Source organism: Oncorhynchus keta, chromosome 7, assembly GCF_023373465.1.
Source record: "Oncorhynchus keta strain PuntledgeMale-10-30-2019 chromosome 7, Oket_V2, whole genome shotgun sequence".
Classification (NCBI taxonomy): domain Eukaryota; kingdom Metazoa; phylum Chordata; class Actinopteri; order Salmoniformes; family Salmonidae; genus Oncorhynchus; species Oncorhynchus keta.
The window spans coordinates 42,997,761-43,024,268 of NC_068427.1; the positions used below are offsets into that span (position 1 = coordinate 42,997,761).

Sequence of the window (26,508 nt, forward strand, 5' to 3'; positions counted from 1 at the left end):
TCTGGTTGGAACCTTATTGAAGATTAATAATAAAAACATTCTAATGATTGATTCTGTACTTAGTTTGAAATGTTTCTACGACCTGTAATATAACTTTTTGAATTTTTTGTCCGACGTAACGCTGACCAGAACGAGAGTTTGGATACGTATGCCAAACACGCTAACAAAAGTAGCTAATTGGACATAAATAATGGACATTATCGAACAAATCAAGCATTTATTGTGGACCCTGGATTCCTTGGGGTGCATTCTGATGAAGATAATCAAAGGTAAGGGAATATTTAGCATGTAATTCATGGTTTATGTTGTTTACAAAATGGTGGCTATTTTGACTTGATTGTTCTGAGCGTCGTCTCAGATTATTGTATGGTTTGCTTTTTCTGTAAAGTTTTTTTGAATTCTGCGGTTGCATTAAGGACAGGTATATCTATAATTCCATGTGTATAACTTGTATTGTCATCTACATTTATGATGAGTATTTCTGTTGAATCGATGTGGCTATGCAAAATCACTGGATGTTTTTGGAACTAGTGAATGTAACGCGCCAATGTAAACTCAGATTTTTTTATATAAATATGAACTTTATCAAATAAAACATACATGTATTGTGTAACATGAAGTCCTATGAGTGTGATCTGATGAAGACCATCAAAGGTTAGTGATTCATTTTATCTCTATTTGTGCTTTTGTGACTCCTCTCTTTGGCTGGGAAAATTGTGTTTTTCTGTGGCTTGGTGCTGACCTAACATAATCGTTTGTGGTGCTTTCGCCGTAAATCCTATTTGAAATCGGACACTGTGGTGGGATTAACAACAAGACTACCTTTACCTGTATGTTTGAGGAATTTTAATTATGAGATTTATGTTGTTTTGAATTTGCGCCCTGCACTTTCACTGGCTGTTGTCATATCATCCCGTTAACGGGATTGCAGCCCACAGAAATATCTACTACCAATTATGAGGTATAGCTATTTTAGTAACAACATCAACTAATTTAGCTAACTTCCCACAGTTTAATTAACTGCCATGGAACTTTTCAGAACATTCAAATTATAACAATGGGGGGAGCACAAGCATGAGACAATGAGTAAACATTGGGACTTTTGATACCAATCAGCTACCTTAACCACTTTTCTCAACAACGAAGGATCCGCCCCACTTTGTAAAGGTTTGCCTAAAATGACATACCCAAATCTAACTGCCTGTAGCTCAGGACCTGAAGCAATGATATACATATTCTTGATACCATTTCAAAGGAAACACTTTGAAGTTTGTGGAAATGTGAAATGAATGTAGGAGTATATAACACATTAGATCTGGTAAAAGATAATACCAGCATCTTTGAAATGCAAGAGTAAGGCCATAATGTATTATTCCAGCCCAGGCGCAATTTTGATTTTGACCACCAGATGACAGCAGTGTATGTGCAAAGTTTTAGACTGATCCAATGAATCATTGCATTTCTGTTCAAAATGTTTTATCTGTCCTATTTATTATCCATTTACTCACCTGTCCTATTTTTTTATATATCCATTTATTCATCTGTCCTATTTATTTATCTATCCAGTTATGCATCTGTCCTATTTATTTATTCATCCATTTATTCATCGGTCCTATTTATTTATTCATCCATTTATTTACCTGTCCTATTTATTTATTTATCCATTTATTTACCTGTCCTATTTATTTATCTATCCATTTATTTACCTGTCCTATTTATTTATCTATCCATTTATTTACCTGTCCTATTTATTTATCTATCCATTTATTTACCTGTCCTATTTATTTATCTATCCATTTATTTACCTGTCCTATTTATTTATCTATCCATTTATACACCTGTCCTATTTATTTATCTATCCATTTATACACCTGTCCTATTTATTTATCTATCCATTTATTTACCTGTCCTATTTATTTATCTATCCATTTATTTACCTGTCCTATTTATTTATCTATCCATTTATTTACCTGTCCTATTTATTTATCTATCCATTTATTTACCTGTCCTATTTATTTATCTATCCATTTATACACCTGTCCTATTTATTTATCTATCCATTTATACACCTGTCCTATTTATTTATCTATCCATTTATTTACCTGTCCTATTTATTTATCTATCCATTTATTTACCTGTCCTATTTATTTATCTATCCATTTATTTACCTGTCCTATTTATTTATCTATCCATTTATACACCTGTCCTATTTATTTATCTATCCATTTATACACCTGTCCTATTTATTTATCTATCCATTTATTTACCTGTCCTATTTATTTATCTATCCATTTATTTACCTGTCCTATTTATTTATCTATCCATTTATTTACCTGTCCTATTTATTTATCTATCCATTTATTTACCTGTCCTATTTATTTATCTATCCATTTATTTACCTGTCCTATTTATTTATCTATCCATTTATTTACCTGTCCTATTTATTTATCTATCCATTTATTTACCTGTCCTATTTATTTATCTATCCATTTATTTACCTGTCCTATTTATTTATCTATCCATTTATTTACCTGTCCTATTTATTTATCTATCCATTTATTTACCTGTCCTATTTATGTATCTATCCATTTATTTACCTGTCCTATTTATTTATCTATCCATTTATTTACCTGTCCTATTTATTTATCTATCCATTTATTTACCTGTCCTATTTATTTATCTATCCATTTATTTACCTGTCCTATTTATTTATCTATCCATTTATTTACCTGTCCTATTTATTTATCTATCCATTTATTTACCTGTCCTATTTATTTATCTATCCATTTATTTACCTGTCCTATTTATTTATCTATCCATTTATTTACCTGTCCTATTTATTTATCTATCCATTTATTTACCTGTCCTATTTATTTATCTATCCATTTACACACCTGTCCTATTTATTTATCTATCCATTTATACACCTGTCCTATTTATTTATCTATCCATTTATTTACCTGTCCTATTTATTTATCTATCCATTTATTTACCTGTCCTATTTATTTATCTATCCATTTATTTACCTGTCCTATTTATTTATCTATCCATTTATTTACCTGTCCTATTTATTTATCTATCCATTTATTTACCTGTCCTATTTATTTATCTATCCATTTATACACCTGTCCTATTTATTTATCTATCCATTTATACACCTGTCCTATTTATTTATCTATCCATTTATTTACCTGTCCTATTTATTTATCTATCCATTTATTTATCCTATTTATTTATCTATCCATTTATTTACCTGTCCTATTTATTTATCTATCCATTTATTTACCTGTCCTATTTATTTATCTATCCATTTATTTACCTGTCCTATTTATTTATCTATCCATTTATTTACCTGTCCTATTTATTTATCTATCCAGTCATAACTTTCTTTTAACAGCTGTATCCTTCGATTAAGAAATGAATGTACAGTTGAAGTAAGGGATAAACGCTTGGGATGAAATAACGTTTTTTTATTTATTTTAAACTTGAACAATGCCTCTTTGTCTTCTGTATTCTATTAGTACAGTTGTCATACAGTACACTGTGGTATTGTATTAGGAGACTGAATAAAAGTGTAGTATGCTAGTCTGAGTGTAGTTATTTGTGATAAAATATGTGATCTAACTGCCCCACAATCCAAAGTAATAAGGTTGATAGTGTAGTCTATCAAAGTAAACAGAAATTATTTTACTACATTTAATTTGGACTATATTTAACTTCTTGGCTGAAGTAAAACATTTTAAAACGTCATCTACTACCACAATAATAACTGTAAAGAGTTAAAGAGCTCCAATTTTCTTCATGGAAAATTACCATCTACTTCTAACCTTTAGTATCTTATTGATGTCCTCTATGGAATTAAAGAAGCAGTGTGTAAATGTATCAAAATAGGAATGGTATAATTTTCAGGCAGAGAGAATGTAATTTAGAATATACGTATATATATGTTGCTTTTCCAATAAGAATCAGTGTAAAAGGTATGGAAACTCATTTAGATATAATTCCCTGTCGAGGTCTCAGCAAGTTTAAACAATCTAAAAACTGGTGAAATCATTGAAAGATGCAGTAGAAATTTAAGACAATAAGGATATTCTGCAATAGTATTACAATATAGTACTGCAGTACATTGTCAGAACCAACAGTAACCAAGCCATTTTAGACCAATGGAAGATGCTCACTGAGATCCCTCATGATCAGCATCGAATAGACTGAACCCTGAAGACTCAATGAACTACCATGGCTAACGGGTACAGTATTGGACAAATCAGGTGATATTTGACTTCCAGTACCTGCTTCAGTCATGATGATGATGACATCGTGTATATTCAGACCCAAACCTAAATACTGTCGACAGCGACCAAACGATAACACAAGAGATTAACAAACGGTTTATTCTACTCTAAAACAAAGACTAACAAATTACGAAATTGTACTTCTTCATAGCACTACCCAGCCCTCCACTGTAACCACTATTTCAGTGTTTCATCGGAAAAGGGCGAGATATGTCAATCAATATATGTGGAAATGCCTCTCTTGCCCATAATGAACTATTGGACAGGGAGAGTCTGACAGACCGTTGCCCTGGTGGGGCTCAGTAATAGAGAGGGCTTTGATTAAGTCCTCTGAGCTTCATCAAAAAGCACAGCAAGCTCATTTTAGAATCCCACCACCCAAGCCCTCTCTCTCTTACCCCTCTCTCTCTCTCTCTCTCTCTCTCTCTCTTACCTCTCAATTCAATTCAATTCAATTCAAGGGCTTTATTGGCATGGGAAACATGTGTTAACATTGCCAAAGCAAGTGAGGTAGACAACATACAAAGTGAATATATAAAGTGAAAAACAACAAAAATGAACAGTAAACATTACACATACAGAAGTTTCAAAACAGTAAAGACATTACAAATGTCATATTATATATATATATATATATATATATATACAATGTACAAATAGTTAAAGGACACAAGATAAAATAAATAAGCATAAATATGGGTTGTATTTACAATGGTGTTTGTTCTTCACTGGTTGCCCTTTTCTCGTGGCAACGGGTCACAAATCTTGCTGCTGTGATGGCACACTGTGGAATTTCACCCAGTAGATATGGGAGTTTTTCAAAATTGGATTTGTTTTCGAATTCTTTGTGGATCTGTGTTCAGGGGGAAATATGTATCTCTAATATGGTCATACATTGGGCAGGAGGTTAGGAAGTGCAGCTCAGTTTCCACCTCATTTTGTGGGCAGTGAGCACATAGCCTGTCTTCTCTTGAGAGCCATGTCTGCCTACGGCGGCCTTTCTCAATAGCAAGGCTATGCTCACTGAGTCTGTACATAGTCAAAGCTTTCCTTAATTTTGGGTCAGTCACAGTGGTCAGGTATTCTGCCGCTGTGTACTCTCTGTGTAGGGCCAAATAGCATTCTAGTTTACTCTGTTTTTTTGTTAATTCTTTCCAATGTGTTAAGTAATTATCTTTTTGTTTTCTCATGATTTCGTTGGGTCTAATTGTGTTGTTGTCCTGGGGCTCTGTAGGGTGTGTTTGTGTTTGTGAACAGAGCCCCAGGACCAGCTTGCTTAGGGGACTCTTCTCCAGGTTCATCTCTCTGTAGGTGATGGCTTTGTTATGGAAGGTTTGTGAATCGCTTCCTTTTAGGTGGTTGTAGAATTTAATGGCTCTTTTCTGGATTTTGATAATTAGTGGGTATCTGCCTAATTCTGCTCTGCATGCATTATTTGGTGTTTTACGTTGTACACGGAGGATATTTTTGCAGAATTCTGCGTGCAGAGTCTCAATTTGGTGTTTGTCCCATTTTGTGAAGTCTTGGTTGGTGAGCGGACCCCAGACCTCACAACCATAAAGGGCAATGGGCTCTATGACTGATTCAAGTATTTTTAGCCAAATCCTAATTGGTATGTTGAAATTTATGTTTCTTTTGATGGCATAGAATGCCCTTCTTGCCTTGTCTCTCAGATCGTTCACAGCTTTGTGGAAGTTACCTGTGGCACTGATGTTTAGGCCAAGGTATGTATAGTTTTTGTGTGCTCTAGGGCAACAGTGTCTAGATGGAATTTGTATTTGTGATCCTGGTGACTGGACCTTTTTGGAACACCATTATTTTGGTCTTACTGAGATTTACTGTCAGGGCCCAGGTCTGACAGAATCTGTGCATAAGATCTAGGTGCAGCTGTAGGCCCTCCTTGGTTGGTGACAGAAGCACCAGATCATCAGCAAACAGCAGACATTTGACTTCGGATTCTAGCAGGGGGAGGCCGGGTGCTGCAGACTTTTCTAGTGCCCGCGCCAATTCGTTGATATATATGTTGAAGAGGGTGGGGCTTAAGCTGCATCCCTGTCTAACCCCACGACCCTGTGTGAAGAAATGTGTGTGTTTTTTGCCAATTTTAACTGCACACTTGTTGTTTGTGTAAATGGATTTTATAATGTCATATGTTTTACCCCCAACACCACTTTCCATCAGTTTGTATAGCAGACCCTCATGCCAGATTGAGTCGAAGGCTTTTTGGAAATCAACAAAGCATGAGAAGACTTTGCCTTTGTTTTGGTTTGTTTGGTTGTCAATTAGGGTGTGCAGGGTGAATACATGGTCTGTTATAGGGTAATTTGGTAAAAAGCCAATTTGACATTTGCTCAGTACATTGTTTTCATTGAGGAAATGTACGAGTCTGCTGTTAATAATAATGCAGAGGATTTTCCCAAGGTTACTGTTGACACATATTCCACGGTAGTTATTGGGGTCAAATTTGTCTCCACTTTTGTGGATTGGGGTGATCAGTCCTTGGTTCCAAATATTGGGGAAGATGCCAGAGCTAAGTATGATGTTAAAGAGTTTTAGTATAGCCAATTGGAATTTGTTGTCTGTATATTTGATCATTTCATTGAGGATACCATCGACACCACAGGCCTTTTTGGGTTGGAGGGTTTTTATTTTGTCCTGTAACTCATTCAATGTAATTGGAGAATCCAGTGGGTTCTGGTAGTCTTTAATAGTTGATTCTAAGATCTGTATTTGATCATGTATATGTTTTTGCTCTTTATTCTTTGTTATAGAACCACAAAGATTGGAGAAGTGGTTTACCCATACATCTCCATTTTGGATAGATAATTCTTCGTGTTGTTGTTTGTTTAGTGTTTTCCAATTTTCCCAGAAGTGGTTAGAGTCTATGGATTCTTCAATTGCATTGAGCTGATTTCTGACATGCTGTTCCTTCTTTTTCCGTAGTGTATTTCTGTATTGTTTTAGTGATTCACCATAGTGAAGGCGTAGACTCAGGTTTTCCGGGTCTCTATGTTTTTGGTTGGACAGGTTTCTCAATTTCTTTCTTAGATTTTTGCATTCTTCATCAAACCATTTGTCATTATTGTTAATTTTCTTCGGTTTTCTATTTGAGATTTTTTAGATTTGATAGGTAAGCTGAGAGGTCAAATATACTGTTAAGATTTTCTACTGCCAAGTTTACACCTTCACTATTACAGTGGAACGTTTTACCCAGGAAATTGTGTAAAAGGGATTGAATTTGTTGTTGCCTAATTGTTTTTTGGTAGGTTTCCAAACTGCATTCCTTCCATCTATAGCATTTCTTAATGTTACTCAGTTCCTTTGGCTTTGATGCCTCATGATTGAGTATTGCTCTGTTTAAGTAGACTGTGATTTTGCTGTGGTCTGATAGGGGTGTTAGTGGACTGACTGTGAACGCTCTGAGAGATTCTGGGTTGAGGTCAGTGATAAAGTAGTCTACAGTACTACTGCCAAGAGATGAGCTATAGGTGTACCTACCATAGGAGTCCCCTCGAAGCCTACCGTTGACTATGTACATACCCAGCGTGCGACAGAGCTGCAGGAGTTGTGACCCGTTTTTGTTGGTTATGTTGTCATAGTTGTGCCTAGGGGGGCATATGTGGGAGGGGATGCTGTCACCTCCAGGCAGATGTTTGTCCCCCTGTGTGCTGAGGGTGTCAGGTTCTTGTCCGGTTCTGGCATTTAGGTCGCCACAGACTAGTACATGTCCCTGGGCCTGGAAATGATTGATTTCGCCCGGCAGGATGGAGAAGCTGTCTTCATTAAAATATGGGGATTCTAGTGAGGGGATATAGGTAGCACACAAGAGGACATTTTTCTCTGTTAGGATAATTTCCTTTTGAATTTCTATCCAAATGTAGAATGTTCCTGTTTTGATTAATTTAATGGAGTGAGTTAGGTCTGCTCTATACAAAATTAGCATACCCCCTGAGTCCCTTCCCTGTTTCACACCTGGTAGTTTGGTGGATGGGACTACCAGCTCTCTGTAACCTAGAGGGCAACCAGTGGGTCCGTCTCCTCTATACCAGGTTTCTTGCAGGATGACAATGTCTGTATTACCGATTTCTTTGGTGAAGTCCGGGTTTCTGCTCTTTAGGCAAAAGGCAGATGACCTCAGGCCTTGGATATTCCAGGATAATATAGTGAAGGCTTTTTGTTCCATAGAGTGTTCAATGTTGTTGGTCGTGGTTTGGCCTCAGGCCAGTAAGTGTGAGCAGAGCCTGCTGAGCATCTGGTACATGCCATTGGCTTGGGCGAGTGTGAGAGTGGGGGTTGGGACTGTTTGCCCGCTCACTACCTGGGCGTATGTGTGGCTTCCATGTTGAGGCCCTCTTTGCGGGGGTGGGGTGCATGGGGTGGGCAGGAGTGGCATAGGTCTGATCTGAGGGGGCCTAAATGGGGTGTGGGCATGGTTGACGTGGGGGGGTGTTGATTGGTTGGGGTGGGGGTGTGGATGTGTCTGGGTGTACTGTGGTCTGGATGTAATTCCTCTTGGCGTGGGTCCTCTATGTGTAGGTCCAGGGGGGGGTCCTCCAGATCTGGGAGGGTGTCTCGCTGGTCTGGGTGGGGAGTCTATTGATCTGTTGCTCCTGTGTGAAGTGTTGGGGATACGTTTGAGAGCGATGTCCTTTAGAGTCCTGGCAAAGGTGGGCACTGCTGCCTTGTAGAGGTGGACCTGGTCATAGAGGCTGTTCAAGTCCAGGGTGGAGTGGTGGGCCAGGAAAACATTTGGTTTTGAGGCACAGTCACGGGAAATACTTGCGTTTACCCGCTGTATTGTGGCAGGGTGGAAGTCTTTTCGTGGTAGCAGGGTGGAGATAACCACTTGTGCGTTGGGGAAAGTAGAAGAAGCTTTTTCAATCACTCCCTTCAGTGCTGTTGCCACCCTTTCCTGCTGTGCTCTCAGGTCGTTTGTGCCTGTGTGTATTATTATGTGGCTGGGTGAACCTAGTTGGTCCTCAGACAGAAGGTCGAGGGCGCACTGGGTGTTTGGATACCAGAGTTTAGACACACTGTGTTTGGGAAAAAAAACATTTCTTCTATATATTTCCCATTTGAGTCCATAAGTAGTACAATCTGTGTCTTGTGTTTGTCCTCTCTCTCTCTCTCTCTCTCTCTCTCTCTCTCTCTCTCTCTCTCTCTCTCTCTCTCTCTCTTACCCCTCTCTCTCTCTCTCTCTCTCTCTCTCTCTCTCTCTCTCTCTCTCTCTCGCTCCTACCTCTCTCGCTCTCGCTCCTACCTCTCTCTTTCTCTCTCTTACCTCTCTCTCTCTCTCTCTCACTCTCTCTCGCTCTCGCTCCTACCTCTCTCGCTCTCGCTCCTACCTCTCTCTTTCTCTCTCTCTCTCTCTGGATTAAAGTCACATACTACACACATAGACAGGCACAGATATACATGCATGCATGTACTGTATATGTACACACACACACACACACACACACACACACACACACACACACACACACACACACACACACACACACACACACACACACACACACACACACACACACACACACACACACACACACACACACACACACACACACACACACACACACACACACACTATATGCAGTCATCTTCACAAGGGGGTAAACAGTTGCTCATTGCATTTTCATTGGGTGAGTTCTACGCCATGGGATCAAAGTTAAAGTAAATTTGCCAGTTTAAGAAATAAAACAATTAAATTAAAATGTAAATGTTCACTCAACATTGGTACTCATAATGCTTATTGGCAATCCCTTAGAAAGCTGATTTGTGGCTGTAATTGAACATTGACCCCTCGTATTCAGATGGTTATAACACAACCTAATGTCGTCACTTTGTTGTACTTTACTGAACCAGCCCTTTGTACTTTACTAAACCATCACTTTTTACTTTACTTTACTGAACCATAGCCCATCTGTAAATAGCCCCTCCAACTACCCCATCCCCATACTGTTATTTTTTTCTTCTCCTTTGCACCCCAGTATCTCTACTTGCACATTCATCTTTTGCACATCTATCACTCCAGTGTTTAATAGCTAAATTGTAATTATTTCGTCACTATGGCCTATTTATTGCCTTACCCCCCTTATCTTACCTCATTTGCACACCCTGTATCTAGACTTTTTTTCTATTGTGTTATTGACTGTATGTTTGGTTATTCCATGTATAACTCTGTGTTGTTGTTTGTGTCGCACTGCTGTGCTTTATCCAGGTTAGAGTTGTAAATGAGAACTTGTTCTCAACTGGCCTACCTGGTTAAATAAAGGTGAAATAAATCAAATAAAAAATCACTTTGTACTTTACTGAATCATCACTTTGTACTTTACTGAACCATCACTTTGTACTTTACTGTGTTTGTGTAAGAGAGAGAAAGAGTGAGAGAGTAAGAGAAAAAGAAAGAAAGAGAGAGAGAGAGAGAGAGAGAGAGAGAGAGAGAGAGAGAGAGAGAGAGAGAGAGAGAGAGAGAGAGAGAGAGTGAGAGAGAGAGAGAGAGAGAGAGAGAGAGAGAGAGAGAGAGAGAGAGTGAGAGAGAGAGAGAGAGAGAGAGAGAGAGAGAGAGAGAGAGAGAGAGAGAGAGAGAGAGAGAGTAAGGATCTTGCAAAAACCTACCAAATTTGTCAGGGCTTCTTGCTTGCTGTCTTTATAAAACAGAAGTTTATCCGTGTCCAGGACTACCCAAGTTGAAGTCCAATTCTTCCTCAGTTTTTTGCCTCCTTCTGATATTTTGGCTTTATTAAAATATTCACCATTCAAAACAACCTGAAATACATGTAACATTTATCCTTGAAGAGATATTATCAATCAATGTCACATAAATATTCCAATCAGACACATTCTATTTTATCAGTATCAACCAAATAAATGTACTTATTTGAAGTAAAATAGGCCAGCTGAATGAAAAGTGCAGAAACATATTTATAGTCAACAATATTTAGTGTCGTATGATAGCTAATAACTGCCATACAGTAACAGAGTATAATAACTCAAAGTGATTTCTGCCCAACCTGACAGTTCTTTATGGTGGCCTGTCATACTCACAGGAGTCTCTACGGGTTCACCAATGTTATGCTGAGACTGGTTCCTCCGGTGGCGAGAGATCTACAGAGAGAAAAACAGAGAAGAAGAGCTGACTTTCCTGATGGTTTCAAATCACAACTGTTGCTTGATTGTGGCCTCATTGTCTTAGCTGGTTTTTTATTTTACCTTTAATTAACTAAGCAAGTCAGTTAAGAACAAATTCTTATTTTCAATGACGGCCTAGGAACAGTGAACTGCCTGTTCAGGGGCAGAACGACAGATTTGTACCTTGTCAGCTCAGGATATGAACTTGCAACCTTTCGGTTACTAGTCCAACGCTCTAACCACTAGGCTACCCTGCCGCTACCCTGGTATAAATGGGTTCGGTGAAAATAAAACAATGCAGCTCGTGTGAAGAGTCCATGTCTGTATTTAACAGCTTTAAAGATGATGCAATATAATACCAAAAAGAGTATGGTGACATGTGTGAATGTCTCATCACTGCGTTAACCTATTTAAAGTCTACATCATAAATGCCTATAGAGTCTCTGACAGTAGTATGTGTGGGAACGCAGTGTGGTTGATGACATGAGACCTCACACTGCGACAACAGATAAACAACTCACACAACCCAGTGCTAATCACAATCAGACCATTATAGTTCACGTCATTATAACAGCAACGGAAACACTCATTGCAAAAGACAAAACATGGACATGAATACAGCACGGTTATTGATTAATGAGAGATGTGTTAAACCCTGTAGTAAATTAGTAGTAGTAGTAGTAATATTTGTAGTTGCAGTAAAGGTAGATCAGAAAAGGTTGAGCATATACATCGTTGAACCAGTGTTCCGGGTTGCTATAGAAACACAGTATGTACCGTTTGGTATTCAGTTTTTATCCTTCAGCACTGTGCTGCCCTGCCCTCTACTGGTCAAATGCCTGTCTTATAGGAATTCCAATAAGGATAGCCCTACCCTCGCAGTCCAAACCCCTAGTGAGTCCTTTCTTCACTACAACGGGGTCCAGCTATTTTGGGTTGTTATATTTTAGCAATAAGGCCTGAGGGGGTGTGGCATATGGACAATATACCATGGCTGTTCTTAAGCACAACGCAACACGGAGTACCTGGATGGTATATAGGCCATATTAGACAAATCCCAGAGGTGTCTTATTGCTATTATAAACCGGTTACCAATGTAATTGGTAGTAAAAATACGTTTTGTCATTCCCGTGGTATACGGTCTGATATACCTGTCAGCCAATTATCATTCAGGGCTGGAACCACCCAGTTCGTAATCTCTCATTAATCACAGTGTAGGAGGGTGGAGCAGGATACGGTCCAGCTGGGGTTTAACACGTATGGCAATACATTGGAGGAGGTCAAGAAACAATTACCCTGCTCTCTAGAAACACACACTAATACATGATAGTAACAAACAGTGTTAATTTTTTATGTTTGCTACATGTGATCCTCTGTGTAATGAATGTAATGAAAACTAGGACAGCTGTAATCACAACAACATTCTACACTAGAACACTAGAACACTGATGTAACGTTAGGGCAACGCTGTAACGTTCTGTGTTCGCAGCTATGTTTGTTGGGAGATGTTAGTGAATATGTTTGTAGTCCATAAGATCTGGTTCATTATCTCCAGTAGCCTTTGTACCTCTACTCTGCCCTCTGGACAAACTGTGTTATTGCAGTATGAGGTGTCTCCCAAACAAGTATCTTCTGCATAATTAGCAAACAAGCAACACAACAAACCATGAAGACGTGGCCTCACGGCTGTGATCATCAGAGTAATTCAGGTTGCTGTCAATTATTAATAAACTCTATGAAGGTTTGTAATACATGTTAGATATTGAGACTGACTGAAGGTTACTATGGCTTGTTTTAAAGTACATGTGCTGCTGTATTACTCCAGCCAATACATAGACAGATGTATTGCATGATATGGTCATGAACCACTATGATACGGTCGTGAACCACTATGATATGGTCATGAACCACTATGATACGGTCATGAACCACTATGATACGGTCGTGAACCACTATGATACGGTTGTGAACCACTATGATACGGTCATGAACCACTATGATACGGTCGTGAACCACTATGATACGGTTGTGAACCACTATGATACGGTCATGAACCACTATGATACGGTCGTGAACCACTATGATACGGTCGTGAACCACTATGATACAGTCGTGGACCACTATGATATGGTCATGAACCACTATGATACGGTCATGAACCACTATGATACGGTCATGAACCACTATGATATGGTCATGAACCACTATGATACGGTCATGAACCACTATGATACAGTCATGAACCACTATGATACAGTCATGGACCACTATGATACAGTCATGAACCACTGTGATACGGTAATGAACCATTATGATACAGTCGTGAACCACTATGATACAGGCGTGAACCACTATGATACGGTTGTGAACCACTATGATACAGTCGTGAACCACTATGATACGGTTGTGAACCACTATGATACGGTCGTGAACCACTATGATACGGTCATGAACCACGATGATACGGTTGTGAACCACTATGATACGGTCATGAATCACTATGATACGGTCGTGAACCACTACGATACGGTCGTGAACAACTATGATACGGTTGTGAACCACTACGATACGGTCGTGAACCACTATGCTAAATGGAGGTGTCAACTGACCACGTAGCCACTTACGAGAAAGATTAAATGGTTGGGGTTATGTCCAGTTCATTGTCAACATGGTAGCTACATTATTCCAAATATGCTGCATCAGATTGCTCATTTTGTAAATGCATCATCTGTTTTATCTTTACCCTGATTTTCCCACAGGGAAGTGCTCAGTCAAACAGAGATCAGCGCAATTAAGCAAATGATAATCACCTAATGTGATACAACGGTTTATAAATGCTATAATCATAATTACTGGAATTTATGTAAACACAGTTCACCAAATAACAAACAACATTCAATAAGCAGATTCAAATCTGCTTTAACATTGTATAATACGAGAGCAGTGTGTGTGTGTGTGTGTGTGTGTGTGTGTGTGTGTGTGTGTGTGTGTGTGTGTGTGTGTGTGTGTGTGTGTGTGTGCGTGCGTGCGTGCGTGCGTGCGTGCGTGCGTGCGTGCGTGCGTGCGTGCGTGTGTGTGTGTGTGTGTGTGTGTGTGTGTGTGTGTGAGTGTGTGTGTGTCAGTGTGAGTGTGTGTGTCAGTGTGAGTGTGTATGCGTGTGTGTGTGTGTGTGTGTGTGTGTGTGTGTGTGTGTGTGTGTGTGTGTGTGTGTGTGTGTGTGTGTGTGTGTGTGTGTGTGTGTGTGTGTGTGTGTGTGTGTGTGTGTGTATATATGTGTGTGTGTGTATATGTGTGTTTGTATTTGTGTGTATGCATCTCTTTGTGCACATGTCCTATACTTACAGGTCTGGGAGGCAAGTCAGGGTCCTGCAGGACCATGGACTTGGTTTGACTCAGGCGATCCCCGCTGATCTGAGAGTTCTTGATACGCATCTGGACCGTACCTGGTGCCGCTCCGGTCACCTGGTGGGGAAGAATCAGAGTCGGCTGATTCCCTGCGCTCTGAAGATTGGTGATTCTGGTCAAAAGGAGGAGAAACACAAGTGGGATGTTCAGATTAAAATATTGTTCAAAAATAAGTATTATCCGATTGATACGATTTATAATGAATCAATGGATGTAAAATGCTTTACAGAAGGCTGTTTTTAGAAACATTTAAAGGCAGACACGGCAGGAAGTGTATTCTAAGCTTGAGGACTTTAGCCTTTCTTTCCGTAGTGGTTGTCTCATCGTCTGCTCAAGTTTGGAATTCTCGCTAATAATAAACAATCTACCCACTGAAAAAAGTAGAATTCGATCTAAGTACCAAGGCTCATTCAGCAAGGTCACATAGTAGTTCAGTGTTGGGTTTTAACCTAAATGTGCGTTTTTTTGAGACGTTGCACAAAGTGTCTCACAACAGGAAGCAAATCTCAACCTCCACACCCAAAATAAGTGAACAGATTAACACGTCAACAGCTGTGTATACTGATGGTTTGCATAGACCCTAACATCTCTCTGCATCGTTGATTACAACACAAACAATTGTGTAAACATGACCATGGTAATACAAATTGTGATATTGTTATGAGGCTTATGTTGTAAAGACGTACAGTGCAGAAATGTCAATTGAAAGTCAGTATAGTGGATGCAGTTGTATTGATATCACAGATGTGTAGATTGTGAGTTTAACAAGTTAGAAAAATCCTAAACTTCAGAAAATAAAATTTAAAAAAGAGACAAAAAATTAACATTTTGGTGAAATTCAAACATTTTGAACCACCAATTCTACTTCTATCCTGTTTTAACTGCATGTAGAACACCATCTACTATGTTATAACAATTCAGGACTATAATACTCAAGAATAACACACATATCAACAACTTTCCACCGACTTACTGCATATAGTAAGTAAGGACCCAGGCACCTGATGCCATTGCCTAGGCGTTACATCTCTATAAGTCACCAATGACCCCCCCACTAAAACGCCCAAAACTTTTAAGAATGATTCAACAAAAATGACAGCATCCTTCATTTTTCAAAACCACTCCATCCACACACTAGAATTCTGTCTTTCTTACCTCGTCCCCGCCATCTTTCTATCAAATCAATCAGCCTCAGATCACAAAAAGAAAAGAGATAGAGAGAAAGAGTGCAAGTTTTACATTTAGAGGAAGTAGGTTTCATCACATGGTGTAGTCAAACCACCATGTCTTTCACTACTGCTCCACAGTTGATGTGAACGTGTGTTACGCGTCGCAGGCCCGGGTCCCCACTTCCTGAAAGATGTCACTTGCACAGAATTAGTCTGACTGAAACTTGAACTTCAGAACTGAATAGACATTGATAACAGGCGTAGATGTGAGATCTGTCCATCACACAATCTGAGAACAAGGTAGATCAGAGTGTTGGTGTACGAGTAGGTTTCTCAGCCTGTTCTTAGTAACAGCTTGTTCCAAAACATATCCCTTGCCAAAAGTGCAATTTGAAAGATAATGGTACATGTTTGAGTTTCACTACAGTTAATGTTGTCTTAATTTAAATTCCTGTTCCAGTGATCTTTTACAGATTGTTTTCGCAAGGGAGCAGCATTCTTCCATACACAATATGAATGGTTTATACTTTACATCAAGATTTTTTGCAAAAGACGTAAAATAACTTGGTAACATTATCAAAAGAGTTACTGGGCCCCAAAACAATTGTTTGTTGATGAAATTGGTTGAATCAGGAAATTACATCATGAGGGTTTTCTTGTGGTCTGGGTGATTCACCCCTGAGAGCCTTTTTTAATGTACAAAAACTAGCTATTTTACTTAACAATTCAAAGTGTGGTGTTCATGGGTACCATCCTTGGTTCAGTGTTAGCACAACAACCTGTAAAGGTTTTATATGGCACATAGAGTGGGGAATAGACCGTGAGTAAAGTGTACAATCGTCAAAGAGCAATGAATTTCCCATTTAGCTCCAGCAGATGGGGCAATTGCAATTTCAGAATCGCAATCCCATTGGCCTTCAATCCAGGAAGTGTTTGTCATAACTCATGTGAAAGCCTTGTTGCCTTGTATGGAGCTGAGAAACGGTAGAGACTGAGAAGGCAAAATCTAAGGTATAGAATCACATGAAGGGAACAAACGCTCCACCTACATAAGTCTCTGAGATCCACCAACAGTCCAAGGGAGCCATTGACAGCACGAGCTCCACTTGTATTGTGTGTTTTGCAATTCTACACAAGACATTCATACCTTAACATCCTGTAACGTTGTGCCTCCCTGAATTGACCATGAATGGTTCAGTGACTCACATATGGGACAGTGTATCCTCATCTCATCTTAACAGCCTAAAAGGTATTGTGACATTTTTTCTTTATTTTAAATGTATATGCATTTTTTTCTCCATCCAAAGCGATGATCTAATGCAATCTTTAACAGAAGTAATTAAACACTACCACCACCACCACTACATCCGTCATTCCAACCAAATCTCAACATTTCAGAGGAGGTTCCCCTGGAACAGAGGTGCTGAGCGGAGCAGGAGACATTTGAGAATGATGGAGCGCTCATCCGTGAGGAAGTGCAGAAGATAGGAAGTCTAGAAAAGCTGAATGCCAAAGAGTTCCCGATAAGTGATGAACTTGACTACAGCTGAAGTCCTGGTCAAGGTGGTGGAGGGGGAGAGGGCATTCTTCCCTGTGCTGTATCGAGTGGAGAAGTAAATTGTAAACATGGAAGACATGAATGGAAGAGCAGCAGGTTCAGTGCATTCAGAAAATATTCCAACTTTTTCCACATTTTGTTACGTTACAGCCTTTTTCTAAAATTGATTAAATCAATATAAATCCTCAGCAATCTAAACACAATACCCAATAAAGACAAAGCAAAACCAGATTTTTTTGAAAAACAGAAATAACCTATTTAATTAAGTATTCAGACCCTTTGCTATGAGACACAAAATTGAGGTCAGGTGCATCCTGTTTCCATTGATCATCCTTGAGATTCTTTGACAACTTGGAGTCCACCTGTGGTAAATTCAATTGATTGGATATGATTTGGAAAGGCACACACCTGTCTATATAAGGTCCCACAGTTGACAGTGCATGTCAGAGCAAAAACCAAGCCATGAGGTCGAAGGAATTGTCACAAGGATTGTGTCGAGGCACAGATCTGGGGAAGGGTACCAAAAAATGTGTGCAGCATTTAAGGTCCCCAAGAACACAGTGGCCTCCATCATTCTTAAATGGAAGAAGTTTGGAACCACCAAGACTCTCCCTAGAGCTGGCCGCCCGGCCAAACTGAGCAATTGGGGGAGAAGGGCCTTGGTCAGGGAGGTGACCAAGAACCCGATGTTCACTCTGACAGAGCTCTGGAGTTCCTCTGTGGAGATGGGAGAAACTTCCAGAAGAACAACCATCTCTGCAGCACTCCACCAGTCAGGCCTTTATGGTAGCGTGGCCAGACGGAAGCCACTCCTCAGTAAAAGGCACATGACAGCCCCCTTGGAGTTTTCCAAAAGGCACCTAAAGACTCCCAGACCATAAGAAACAAGATTATCTGGTCTGATAAAACCAAGAACTCTTTGGCCTAAATGCCAAGGGTAACGTCTGGAGGAAACCTGGCGCCATCCCTACGGTGAAGAGTGGTGGTGGAAGCATCATGCTGTGGGGATGTTTTTCAGCAGCAGGGACTGGGAGACTAGTCAGGAACGAGGCAAAGATGAACGGAGCAAAGTACAGAGAAATCCTTGATGAAAACCTGCTCCAGAGCACTCAGGACCTCAGACTGGGGTGAAGGTTCACCTTCCAACAGGACAATGAAACTAAGCACACAGCCAAGACAACGCAGGAGTGGCTTCAGGACCAGTCTGAATATCCTTGAGTGGCCCAGCCAGAGTCCGGACTTGAACCTGATCGAACATCTCTGGAGAGACCTGAAAATATCTGTGCAGCAATGCTCCCCATCTCACCTGACAGAGCTTGAGAGGATGTGCAGAGAAGGATTAGAGAAACTCCCCAAATACAGGTGTGCCAAGCTTGTAGCATCATACCCAAGAAGACTCAAGGCTGTAATCGCTGCCAAATGTGCTTCAACAAAGTACTGACTAAAGGGTCTGAATACTTATGTAAATGTGATATTTCTGTTTTTTATTTTTAACATATTTGCTAAAATGTCAAAAAATATTTTTTGCTTTGTCATTATGGGGTATTTTATGTAGATTGATAAGGGGGGGGAAAACAATTGAATCAATTTTAGGAGAAGGCTGTAACCTAATAAAATGTGAAAAAAAGGCAAGGGGTCTGATTACCTTCCGAAGGCACTGTAGAGAGTCATACATGCACTGTATTTTTTCTGTTGTGTGTCATGTCTTGTTGTCACAATGTAAACAGGACACCCAAAGGAGTGTCAATGCTTCTGCACGCTGGGGCACGGCACACTTAAACAAACATGTTGATCTCCCTTCAATGCAAGAATTATACTCCCTCTCTCTCCTCTGTATTGACAGCGTTGCCAGGCGCATATGGAGAACTGAGAGGGGCATTAAATGATTCCTTCTGCAGGAAGGGTGGAGGGTGTGGGGCAGCCGTGAGGGCCATGTGTATTGGAATGCACTTGAGTAGGAGCACAGGCTGACAGCAGTCAGTGTGGAGAGTGGGCGTCTGACCCACCACCACCCCACAGGCCTAATGTGACATATTCCCATGAGATTGTCCCGTTTGTTTACACAACATTTTCTAACTACCAGGGACTACTTTGGGACTCAGTGGAGAGCCTATTTGGAAAAGAGAGGCATACAGAATGGGAAGAGCAAACCCCAGTTCCCAGAGCGCGACAGAGTGAAGGGCAGGTAGTGTTTCTATAGGGAGGTTAGCTTCAAGGGGGTATGTGGTGCCAGCGGGCACAATGCTCCCATGATAGCTTACGACGCCCTCCTAAAGGCAGGCGACTCCTGGGTGGACTTGGCCAATCACGGCTTCTTCCACGGTGGGAACAGCGACTCCACATCCGCGATCGCTACTGCCTGGTGGGGCGCGCTGTTTGGCTTCAGAGGGGTGCCAGAGAGCAAATATCATAGGCTGGAGTACCGTGACAGGCTAGCCAGGCTTGGGCAGCAGCTGTATGAGCTCAGGGGAAGAGTGATGCAAAGTAAACCAATAGATGGTCAACTCCATTAGATTTCCTGCAGTTGATTAGTAATTTCAGCAACGTAAAAAAAAATGTAATGCTTACATTTTTTCATCCCTTTATTTTATTTGTTTTAAAGAATATGACTGGATGTGTAAATGTTAGTAAGAGAATAGTGATTTATCTCAAGCTGCAGTCCAACTACTGACCACATATAGAGAGCCATTAGCATTTACAGAATTTGCTCAAACATTTTCACTTATGGCAATAAACAAACACATTTCCAGCCTAGAATCAATCCTTCACTAACATACATAATGATACAGTTGCTGTGCTAATGTTGTAGTATTTAAGATATGACAGAGTGTAAAAAGGGATTGTTTGATTTCAGATTAGACTGATGCTTTTGTGTACATCTTCAACATGAAGACTGCAAGTACAGTGATGACCAGAGGGTGGTAGTGTGACGAAACAAATCTCTCTCTCTCAAAGTAGATTTCCACACTATGAGGTTGGAATGTTACTGTGAAATTGAGAAAATTATGATAATGCCCTTTTAATGTAAGTGCAGTTTGTAAAGACCCCCTGAAATGTCAGCCTTTATTGGTGGGATGGAGTTTTGTCCTGCTAGTTTTCCCCTCCTCACACCCAAAACAGAACTAGCTAAATATTTTAAATTTATTTTACTAGACAAGTCAGTTAAGAACAAATTCTTATTTTCAATGACAGCCTAGGAACAGTGGGTTAACTGCCTGTTTAGGGGCAGAACAACAGATTTGTACCTTGTCAGCTCAGGGATTTGAACTTGCAACCTTTCGGTTACTAGTCCAACGCTCTAACCACTAGGCTACCCTGCCGCCCCAAATTGATATTGCTAAGAAGCATTTTTGTTGTTGTTTATTCTTGACCATTGTAATTGAAAACAATCACAGTAGGGTATTTCATTGTTGCGCAGAAAGTATTTTCTATTGAGTGGAAAATGGCTGCTTTGGACCTTGACGTACGTTTTCCTGTCTGCTGATAACTGAAGAGTAGCCTATGTCCTATGTCCTATGTCCTATTTCCTATGTCCAGTGGCATCCTGGATGCCAAGGGAACCCAGGCTTCCCATTTATTATTATATATATTTTTTTAAATACATAAAATAATGTATCTTTCATCTCTGTGTTTCATAAATTTCTTTCAATTTGCCACAGGCTAAATGTATCTCACAGGAGAAAGCATCCGAGTGAGTGAAACAGCGGCCCTCTGTCTCTCTGTAGGCCATCTATCTGATGCTGTCTGGTCAAAAAGAGAACGTCATTGTTGCTGCCCGTAGCATTGAATTCAAGGGAAGCCAGCGAGTATTTGGGCTCCCTTGATAAAAAAAGTGTAAAATATATTATTAGCCAATCAGCATTGAGCTAAACTGAGTGAGCTCAACTGTGATTGGTCCTGGCACACCAAAGAAAAGTGTCAAGGGAAGACAGTTTGTAGAGGAAACAACGCAATTATCAGAACACATAGGTTGCAATATGACTTTTTTTCTGGCTTCCCCCAGTGATTTCACCCACACACCACTACTACCTGTCATGGAAAAATGAGAATCATTGTTAAGGTGTTAGTCTTCTTTTTGAAGACAAACTGGATAGACAACCTGAAAGATCTTCCACCGAATTCCATGTCAAAACACACACCTTAGCATTATGGGTTAATTCGTAGAGTATTTTGTCATTTCTGACGTAGACACACAAACATGTAGACACACATACGTACACACACACACACACACACACACACACACACACACACACACACACACACACACACACACACACACACACACACACACACACACACACACACACACGTAGACACACACATACACACACACACACGTAGACACACACACACACACACACACAAACAAATACGTACACACACACACGTAGACACACACACACGTAGACACACACACACATACACACACACACACATACGTGTACACACACACACACACACACACACACACACACACACACACACACACACACACACACACACACACACACACACACACACACACACACATACGTACACACACACACACACACACACACACACACACACACACACACACACACACACACACACACACACACACACACACACACACACACACACACACACACACACACACAAACACGTAGACACACAAACACACGTAGACACACACATACACATACACACACACGTAGACACACACACACACACACACACACACACACACACACACACACACACACACACACACACACACACACACACACACACACACACATCCTCCCAACACCTCCACCACCTCCCCTAGCTTGGCAGGCTGTGTTTAACCCAACATGTCTGGAGCTGCCTGTTCACATTCCAGTGATGGTTGTGGGCTGTGTGAGTCCTGCTGGCTGCTGTAATTGGAAGCTCTTCCACCTCCAGCTCTGTTTAATGGACAGAACACACAGAACACACAGGAGACATATTCCTCAACTCACAACAGGGAGGAGACGAGCGACAGCCTCGCAGTAAATATGAGGAGTTTTGTTTCATGTAATACTGTTTCTGACAGAGGTAGTAAGCTCTGCTCGATTGTCTTTAGGTTATGAAGATGTGGTGTGTCATAATCACCTGCTATTGGCGGTATTCAGGTGAACAATAAAGAGCAAACTCCATAAAGGAGGTCAAAGGGTGACTAACAAGTAGCAACAAGCTCTCCAGGACAAGCTGCCAACATCTGCTGGGGATAGGGCAGACCATACACAACATCAAACAGCCATCACCATCAGTGCAGAGTAACAGAGTTAGAAGCAGTGTTCTCAGTCTTTTCCATTTAAACTTTCATATTTATCAGATTTCCCTAAATGGTGTGTGAAAAAAATAAATCACCAGTGAAGCTCATGACTGAATCTGTGGGTAGATTGGTAGTTGGAGTGTATTTGCACTGAGTGAAATCATAACACCAACAGGGAAGGAAGGTGTCAGTTAAGAGATAGTGAGGAGCCATGTATGTCAACAGCAACACGTGTTTCAGAGAGCTATGTGCCTTAGTCTTCCTCCTGATTGGTTGTAGCACAACACAGCACTACTAGCCTTTATCAGTCACCATAGCGTCAGGCCCTCTATTAGCCGACACATTCCCCAGTAGAGTATGTCATTCTGACTCCTCTCCCACTGTCAAACTTTTATCTCTAACCCGCAACTTACAGTTTTGCCTACCCACAAGTTACAATTTGGCCTACCCACAAGTTACAATTTGGCCTACCCACAAGTTACAATTTGGCCTACCCACAAGTTACAATTTGGCCTACCCACAAGTTACAGTTTGGCCTACCCACAAGTTACAGTTTGGTCTACCCACAAGTTACAGTTTGGCCTACCCACAAGTTACAGTTTGGCCTACCCACAAGTTACAGTTTGGCCTACCCACAAGTTACAGTTTGGTCTACCCACAAGTTACAGTTTGGCCTACCCACAAGTTACAATTTGGCCTACCCACAAGTTACAATTTGGCCTACCCACAAGTTACAATTTGGCCTACCCACAAGTTACAATTTGGCCTACCCACAAGTTACAATTTGGCCTACCCACAAGTTACAGTTTGACCTACCCACAAGTTACAATTTGGCCTACCCACAAGTTACAATTTTACCTACCCACAACTTACAGTTTGGCCTACCCACAAGTTACAATTTGGCCTACCCACAAGTTACAATTTGGCCTACCCACAAGTTACAATTTGGCCTACCCACAAGTTACAGTTTGGTCTACCCGCAAGTTACAGTTTGGCCTACCCGCAAGTTACAATTTGGCCTACCCACAAGTTACAGTTTGGTCTACCCGCAAGTTACAATTTGACCTACCCACAAGTTACAGTTTGGCCTACCCACAAGTTACAATTTGGCCTACCCACAAGTTACAATTTGGCCTACCCACAAGTTACAGTTTGGCCTACCCACAAGTTACAGTTTGGCCTTTTCATAAGATACAGGTTGGCCTACTCCGAAGTTACAGTTTGGCCTTTTCAGAAGATACAATTTGGCCTACAGTATATCTAACAAGAGCTAGGGCATAACATTGCCATTTGAGGCAGTGGAGATTGAAGAAGTTGTCTTTCTCTCTGTATATGACCATGGTTGGTAATGCAAATCCAAATTGGTCAGAAGGTCTATAGATGCTGGCTTACAGAGATGGGATGTAAGAGAATGTCAGCGAGGCAGAGTGGAAATGAGAATGTCAGCGAGGCAGAGTGGAAATGAGAATGTCAGCGAGGCAGAGTGGAAATGAGAATGTCAGCGAGGCAGAGTGGAAATGAGAATGTCAGCGAGGCAGAGTGGAAATGAGAATGTCAGCGAGGCAGAGTGGAAATGAGAATGTCAGCGAGGCAGAGTGGAAATGAGAATGTCAGCGAGGCAGAGTGGAAATGAGAATGTCAGCGAGGCAGAGTGGAAATGAGAATGTCAGCGAGGCAGAGTGGAAATGAGAATGTCAGCGAGGCAGAGTGGAAATGAGAATGTCAGCGAGGCAGAGTGGAAATGAGAATGTCAGCGAGGCAGAGTGGAAATGAGAATGTCAGCGAGGCAGAGTGGAAATGAGAATGTCAGCGAGGCAGAGTGGAAATGAGAATGTCAGCGAGGCAGAGTGGAAATGAGAATGTCAGCGAGGCAGAGTGGAAATGAGAATGTCAGCGAGGCAGAGTGGAAATGAGAATGTCAGCGAGGCAGAGTGGAAATGAGAATGTCAGCGAGGCAGAGTGGAAATGAGAATGTCAGCGAGGCAGAGTGGAAATGAGAATGTCAGCGAGGCAGAGTGGAAATGAGAATGTCAGCGAGGCAGAGTGGAAATGAGAATGTCAGCGAGGCAGAGTGGAAATGAGAATGTCAGCGAGGCAGAGTGGAAATGAGAATGTCAGCGAGGCAGAGTGGAAATGAGAATGTCAGCGAGGCAGAATGGAAATGAGAATGTCAGAGGCAGAGTAGAAATGAGAATGTCAGCGAGGCAGAGTGGAAATGAGAATGTCAGCGAGGCAGAGTGGAAATGAGAATGTCAGCGAGGCAGAGTGGAAATGAGAATGTCAGCGAGGCAGAGTGGAAATGAGAATGTCAGCGAGGCAGAGTGGAAATGAGAATGTCAGCGAGGCAGAGTGGAAATGAGAATGTCAGCGAGGCAGAGTGGAAATGAGAATGTCAGCGAGGCAGAGTGGAAATGAGAATGTCAGCGAGGCAGAGTGGAAATGAGAATGTCAGCGAGGCAGAGTGGAAATGAGAATGTCAGCGAGGCAGAGTGGAAATGAGAATGTCAGCGAGGCAGAGTGGAAATGAGAATGTCAGCGAGGCAGAGTGGAAATGAGAATGTCAGCGAGGCAGAGTGGAAATGAGAATGTCAGCGAGGCAGAGTGGAAATGAGAATGTCAGCGAGGCAGAGTGGAAATGAGAATGTCAGCGAGGCAGAGTGGAAATGAGAATGTCAGCGAGGCAGAGTGGAAATGAGAATGTCAGCGAGGCAGAGTGGAAATGAGAATGTCAGCGAGGCAGAGTGGAAATGAGAATGTCAGCGAGGCAGAGTGGAAATGAGAATGTCAGCGAGGCAGAGTGGAAATGAGAATGTCAGCGAGGCAGAGTGGAAATGAGAATGTCAGCGAGGCAGAGTGGAAATGAGAATGTCAGCGAGGCAGAGTGGAAATGAGAATGTCAGCGAGGCAGAGTGGAAATGAGAATGTCAGCGAGGCAGAGTGGAAATGAGAATGTCAGCGAGGCAGAGTGGAAATGAGAATGTCAGCGAGGCAGAGTGGAAATGAGAATGTCAGCGAGGCAGAGTGGAAATGAGAATGTCAGCGAGGCAGAGTGGAAATGAGAATGTCAGCGAGGCAGAGTGGAAATGAGAATGTCAGCGAGGCAGAGTGGAAATGAGAATGTCAGCGAGGCAGAGTGGAAATGAGAATGTCAGCGAGGCAGAGTGGAAATGAGAATGTCAGCGAGGCAGAGTGGAATGTCAATGAGAATGTCAGCGAGGCAGAGTGGTAATGAGAATGTCAGCAGAGTGGAGGCAGAGTGGAAATGAGAATGTCAGCGAGGCAGAGTGGAAATGAGAATGTCAGCGAGGCAGAGTGGAAATGAGAATGTCAGCGAGGCAGAGTGGTAATGAGAATGTCAGCGAGGCAGAGTGGTAATGAGAATGTCAGCGAGGCAGAGTGGAAATGAGAATGTCAGCGAGGCAGAGTGGAAATGAGAATGTCAGCGAGGCAGAGTGGAAATGAGAATGTCAGCGAGGCAGAGTGGAAATGAGAATGTCAGCGAGGCAGAGTGGAAATGAGAATGTCAGCGAGGCAGAGTGGAAATGAGAATGTCAGCGAGGCAGAGTGGAAATGAGAATGTCAGCGAGGCAGAGTGGAAATGAGAATGTCAGCGAGGCAGAGTGGAAATGAGAATGTCAGCGAGGCAGAGTGGAAATGAGAATGTCAGCG

The 26,508-nt window shown here is 41.2% G+C and overlaps 1 protein-coding gene and 1 pseudogene across 1 annotated transcript in view; one reads left to right on the forward strand and one right to left on the reverse strand.

Annotated features, from left to right (window-relative positions):
* LOC118386436 (rho GTPase-activating protein 15-like) overlaps positions 1 to 16,131 on the reverse strand; it is a 110,186-nt gene extending 94,055 nt beyond the window's left edge. The window contains exons 1-4 of the mRNA XM_052522944.1: positions 15,987 to 16,131; positions 14,769 to 14,943; positions 11,343 to 11,402; positions 10,914 to 11,063 (exon numbers count right to left, since the gene is read on the reverse strand). Of these exons, the coding sequence (XP_052378904.1) occupies positions 10,914 to 11,063; positions 11,343 to 11,402; positions 14,769 to 14,943; positions 15,987 to 16,000 (399 nt within the window). The 5' untranslated portion in view covers positions 16,001 to 16,131. The remainder of the gene's footprint in view (positions 1 to 10,913; positions 11,064 to 11,342; positions 11,403 to 14,768; positions 14,944 to 15,986) is intronic.
* Positions 16,132 to 16,965: 834 nt separating this feature from the next.
* On the forward strand, positions 16,966 to 21,174 carry LOC127931168 (ADP-ribosylhydrolase ARH1-like; annotated as a pseudogene).
* Positions 21,175 to 26,508: the final 5,334 nt, after the last annotated feature.